General features: G+C 40.8%; 1 protein-coding gene across 1 annotated transcript in view; it reads left to right on the plus strand.

Annotated features, from left to right (window-relative positions):
* vstm4b (V-set and transmembrane domain containing 4b) overlaps positions 1 to 5,892 on the plus strand; it is a 28,898-nt gene extending 23,006 nt beyond the window's left edge. Inside the window, exon 8 of the mRNA XM_033610694.2 lies at positions 535 to 5,892. Within this exon, the coding sequence (XP_033466585.1) occupies positions 535 to 660 (126 nt within the window). The 3' untranslated portion in view covers positions 661 to 5,892. The remainder of the gene's footprint in view (positions 1 to 534) is intronic.
* The last annotated feature ends 477 nt before the right edge of the window (positions 5,893 to 6,369 follow it).

Consider the following 6,369-nt stretch of genomic DNA (forward strand, 5'->3'; position numbering starts at 1 on the left):
TTATGTGCCAAATATAATGGAGAGCACCCAGCATGAGACAGGAATGCCTGTAATCAAAAGTACCAGAAAATGTCATAAAACGTGCCACATAACCCAAGTTTAATTTGGTTTAAACTGTCACTGGAATGAAGTGACTCTGTGGCACCAAATGCGGCAAGAGATAATTGAATTTTGGCAACCTCAAACCAAGAATCCTGTAAGGTGACGTCTGCACACAACCTGCACACATTGACCAAACCAATGCTGTAAAGCAGAGGGAACCAAGGAGAGAAGAAAACGTCAAACTTTATGGAGTCTAGTTTTCTTTGTATAAAGAATCATTTAGCATTCAGTTTTAATTCAGTTTAAAAGATTTCTGGTTTCATATACTGACAGAAATCTCAAGTTTAAGATTAATCATGAGTTCTACATAAAAATCTCTCAACCTCGCAGATCATTTTCTAACCACTGATACCACTTTCCTCCCTTGCCACCTCCTGCTCCCCCTCTCCACCATCATGATTTCCCTCTACCCTCTTTCTCCTCCATCTCCAGCCAAAGATAGTGGAGGAGAATCTGACCTACGCAGAGCTGGATCTGGTGAAGCCTATTCCGGAAACCAAGGCCTCGTGTAGCGGCACTGTGTACGCTCAGATACTGTTTGGGGAGCAGCAGCTATGAGAGAAACACACACACACCACTAATAACTGTGCCTTATGTAAAAAGTATTGTCTATTTATACGCTGTATTAAGGGCAAAATGTGTAATGTCTCACAATTATGACTTCATTGTACATATGATTTTATGTTATTTGATATAACTTCCCTTTAATGAGACCAAGATGCAAAAGGTATACTGGAGTATTTCATGTTGATTTTTTTTCTTTTGCACCATGTTTGAATCCTGTGTAGCTTAAACTGGGAACACAATAGAAAACTCTGATGTTGACTGAGACCAGATTTGTCCTAAATGACAGTCGGAGTGGGACTACTACCAATAGCATCACCTGCAAATAAGAATAATGCTGCTTTTTCATAATGGTTTATTTCAAATAGACAATTAGACATTTTAGGGAATGCTCATTCGCTTCCTTCAAAGAGTTAGATGAGGCAGTTGATATCACTCCCATGTCTGTACGTCAAGAATGGAGCTACAACAAGGAGGTGATTAGCTTAGCTGAGCATAAAAGCATAATAAAGACTGATAAATAATAAAGCATAGACAAGCATAGAAATATCCTGGATACATACATTGCCATCTTGTGCTTTTGGAGCTAGAGTCTGCCCAGTAGCTCAGCTACTTCCCACCCATACACCCATTTGACCCAATAGCGAGCGGCACCTTTAATTGCGGGCACACCAACCGGCACATACAGCTGTCAATCATGTCACCACACCCCCTTTTTATAGCATCAAATAACTAATTAAAACCAGACTTTTCAGAAAAGTGTACACTTGAACATACATTAGCATGGTAAGAACTACCTATAATGTAGAAAACATCTTTGGGAAAAAATAATTTGACAAGTAATGTTACTTCAATTTTTCATGTCCCATCTGTCAGCATGAGGGGTTTTTGACCTATACTGCAGCCAGCCACCAGGGGGCAATCGTAATATTTTGGCTTCACTTTATACAGCAGGGAGGCAGCCGGGCTTTGAAGACAATTTTTGTAGTGGCCAAACAATGGAATTGCAATATCTGGAGCCTAAAAATACTTTTTCCCCATTAACTTACATTGTGAGACAGATTTCTGTAGACAGGAGTTTCACAACCCACTTGAAAAGACTTATTACACTATTGGGATTTAATCCACTGGTCCAATACCATCAGGAAAGCCCCGAAGAGCCACACAATTGAATCATTTAATCTCTATACAAGTTAGCAGAGTGCTAAACCAGCTTGGGTGGCTGAAGTCTCTGGTGCGCCTGCTTTATGGGCCGCACAATGCGAAAGCAGCGCCGATCATCCAGGTGATTTCATAGATGTTAGTTGAACCATTTAGGCTTCATGTGCCACTGAGCAACTTTCATAGGCAAGAATGGGGCCCAATGCTGTATCCAGGTCTCTTTATACATCCATGGTACACAGTCACTGACTGTGAAAACAGCTAGCCTGGCTCTAGCTAGCTAGCTAACTAGCTAATAAAGCTAGGTTAAATTAGGCCTATGTGCTGTAACTGTTTCTCACCAGCGTCTCCTGGCTGTTGAAAAATGAAAAAAATATGCACGTATCTCCCTGTAAAACCACAGATTTTTGTATTTGTGTATGGATAAGACAAAATAGATATAATTTATTAGTGAGCTTTAGTGTATTTTTAAACTTGCTGTTGACCCCCTGATCTGGCGTTTGGGACTTTCCCAAGCTAAGCTAATAGCTTCATACTTCATGTACAGACCCATAAGAGGTAACAATCATCTCATCCAAGCTATTTACCAAAATGTTGAACTATTCCTTTAAAATTATAACTACGTATTATTTTAGATAGTTGCATTTAAATACATTAAAAACATGAAGGCTTTTTATGTAAGCAGAAATTGCAATGCTATACTAGTTCCTATGAGATCCTTAACTCTATGTTATTTCTTAAGTCTGTTGCTTAAACTCACTGACACAGTGAATTGTGGGAAATCCCAGCTAGGGTAAACAGATTTATGAAGGAGGGACGGAGTAAATTCAAGACATCCGTTGTTATGGATGTAAACTAATGCATTTTCAAATGTGATTTACTTCAACTGTGTTCCCAGTGTTATCTGCCTCACCACATCTGTTTAGTGTGTTTCTGTGTGTCAGACTGTAGTTTATCATGACCACAACTCCACAGAGTTGATATTAAAATAGCGATTAGCCCCCGGACCTCCCCTCACGGGCAAGTATGTGAGACCATGCGAGCCCTTTCATCTGGTGCCAACATCAACTTAACAGGCTGTTAGCGACACACACATGAACATATACAAAGGTGGAGTAACATGTAGGCTTAACACCCTCGTAGACCCACTCACACAAAGGCACATACTGTAAATCCAAAAAACTGAAAACAACTGTGACGCCTGATCTACAAACAGAGACAAACTAAGGCCTGTGTTTGGACTGTTTCATATTAACAAAGTCTGAGTTTACTCCAAATCTTAAGGTATTTTTGTTGTTTGAGATGAGATAAGAACCAGAAGCCATATCAGCTCTACTCCCACATACCTTGGTACGGTCTCCTTGCTTTCTCACTTTCCGTGAATCTGAGTGTGAAAGTGCTTAGGCTTCTTTTTCCATCTAATGATCCTCTGGATTCAGGCATGGAAAAGCAAAGGAGAGTTTTTTAAACAGTGAACTTGAAACCCAGACACAAAGGCACCGGATCCCTCCCTTCCCCCAAGACTTTCACTATCTTATGTGGAGTTATCCATGCAGATGGAGCCCCACACAAATATGAGTCTCAATCTCTGCTCCAGCCCAGTTGCCAGAGGAAAATGTTGGCAGTGTACATTTCTGCAAACCACACATTTTATACTTATCATATCAGTGTTTGTAGAGTGATGTAATATAAGCTGACTTTGTCACCAGGTGGTGGAGGGAATGGTGGATGATGTGTCACCTAGGCCTATGCCAAACTGCAGACTACTAAAGACCACTTTTTGAGACCAAAAAAAAACAAACCCAAACAGCTGTGATTTAGTGAATCATGGCTGTGTTTCCAGCATCTTTGTAGGGACCATATGTGGGTGTTTGGTAGCAACCCCTTGCTGTTTTTCCAGCAACTTTTTAGGCATGAAAATCATTGTTATTTTACAAAGACATTGTTGCTTTTCCCCCCAGGACTGCGGTCAAAAACTAGTTGTTTTTTACTAAGACATCTCTGCCTCACCTCCCATGATAGTAGCCCAAAAAGTGATTGCCTTTTTACCGAGACGTCGCCACTTTTCCTGCTGGAATCAAGCTCCTCAAATGGAGTACTTCAAGCCGAACATGATCTTTTCCTAGCCATACCCACGTGGTTTTTGTGACTAACTAGGCTGACCAAATGTCCTCTTTTGCCCGGACATGTCCACTTTTCACTTCCCGTCCGGGGCGTCCGGGTTTTTTTTTTTATAAACTGATGATAATGTCCGGTTTTCCGTGTGTTTGTGTGTGTGTGTGTGTTAGAGTGCGGCACGGGCCGCATATTTCTGTCCAAACCCGAACCGAGCCCGACATTATTTAATGACCAAAGCACTGAGTTTGTGTCACACAGTGGTTACAGGCTATTTAACAGGCTGGGCGTGCGCCGTGGTTGCTCAGCTGCGGAGAGGGAGACCTCCGTGTTTGAGACGGGAGCGGGTGGCGGGAGGTCCGAGGCTTCCAGCGAGGGGAGAGGGAGAAATATAACAAAATAAGATAAAATACCAGAAACCTGTCTCCCTCTTTTATTTTATTTTCAGCGTTTAATCAAGGCGGAGGCGGGCGGCTGGAGGTCCGAGACTTCCAGCAAGGAGAGAGGTAGAAACAAACAGCCAATGTGTGTCTGTGTGTGTTATGTTCAGGTGTTGTCACGTAAATAACAGTGCCCAAGCAATAAACAGGACAGACAATAGGATTTTATTTATTTTTACACTACATTTTCACTGAAAGCTGACCGAATCCGACCCGAGCCCGAATACAATTTATAGCTACATTTTTGACCAAACCTGGCCCGACCAGTCGGGTACCGTCGGGCTCGGATCGCCACACTCTAGTGTGTGTATGTGTCCCCTACTGGGGCCTATCTGAATTTCTGTCTTTGAGAGATATTATTTTGTAATATAACTGAATTTTCTATCCATACATATAAATTTTAAATATATTAAAATTATAAGGCATCTTTGAGTAAACTGCGAGTATCATTTAAGTAGGCTATGTCGTGTCCTCTTTTTTGGAAATCAAAATATGGTCACCCTAGACTAAACCTAACACATGTTAACCACAGTGTTGTTGAAATGTAAAGTTTCAAGGTATCCACGACATTATAACGTACAAATATAATGTATCTATGGTTTGCATATACTGTCAATGCCAACATTTTATCTGGCAATTGGGTTGTTAGCCCCCTTTTTGTTGTGTGTGTTAGCTAAACCAGCTACGTATCTGGTAACCAGTAGTTAGAAAGTATTTAGGCGCTTGAGTTAAATGATTGGACTTTTATGTAAAACATTTAAGAGTGAACTTATACGTGGTATTTGATTTTTAGTTTTGCAGCAACTTTATGAGTATCTGTGTAGCAACCGTGGTTAGCTAGCTAACAGCTGATGACATTTATTGGATTGCTGTGACAAAAGGGTCAGTCTACTGTCACAAAAAGACAGAAGTCTGCTTAAAATTGTCAAGAAAGCCAAATTGTTTGTTGTATTCTCAATCAACAGTTGTTGCACAGAAGTTGATTTCCAATACGCCAGCCAGGAGACACTCCAAAAAAACCCACCAAATACAGTACAGGACAAAGATTTCTAGCCATCACCACAACTTTATAACCCATTTTTACAGCAGGCTGGTGGTTGTGGACTTTGACATTCTGTTTCCCTGCCTAATACATTTTAATTCAAACCACTATCGACCTCCATTTGTCACCAGTCCAATTTTCCATTGTTGTTCCCTCTTGTATTATTCAGTTGCACAGTGTGTATTATCCATGTATGACATGACTGAAAGTGACCTTTCAGTAGTGGGCAGAAGTGTCTTAAAAATGCCCTGAGACTGTGAAATGTAAAGTTTCTTCCAGACCACATTGTCCTTAATGGGAATCCACTAACTAGAACCATGTGTGTGAATTGTGCCTCTCCCTCTCCCTGCCCACCACTGACCTCTGCATTCATCAGCATTCCAGCATTTTCTCTCTTGTTCATTTTGTACATTTCATCTGTACAGTAGTGTGTATCAGTAAGTGAAATAAATATAAAAGCTGATGTAAGCATATGCTGCCACAGAAGTGTTGTTAACCATGCTAGTGGTGTCGCTCTGGCGATGTTCTGTCTGTCTGTCCTGATTGAAATATCTCCACAGCAATTGGGTGCGTTTCCATAATACTTAATAGAGACATTAATGTCTCCCCACAGGATAACGCCCTCAGATTTCGGTGATCTCCTGACTTTTCCTTGAGCGTCACCAGGAGGTCAAAATGTGTCACTTATGCTGTGAAATATCTAAAAATTCCAACTCCTTTGACTTTTCCAATGTTCTCTCGGGATGTATAGAGACTTTTCATTTAGAGCCAGGTCAAATTTTTGATTTTGCCAAAACTTTGCTTCAAAACTAAAGACTACCATCCGTCTCAGCTGTACTTAGCAAATGTTAGCATGCTAATATGCTAAAGCAGTAAGCAGCTCTGTCCTAAAGGGAAACAAATCTTGTTATGTTTGTCACATGTATCCCAATAAATATAGAGACA

The sequence above is a fragment of the Epinephelus lanceolatus genome, chromosome 21, assembly GCF_041903045.1.
Source record: "Epinephelus lanceolatus isolate andai-2023 chromosome 21, ASM4190304v1, whole genome shotgun sequence".
Taxonomy (NCBI): Eukaryota; Metazoa; Chordata; class Actinopteri; order Perciformes; family Serranidae; genus Epinephelus; species Epinephelus lanceolatus.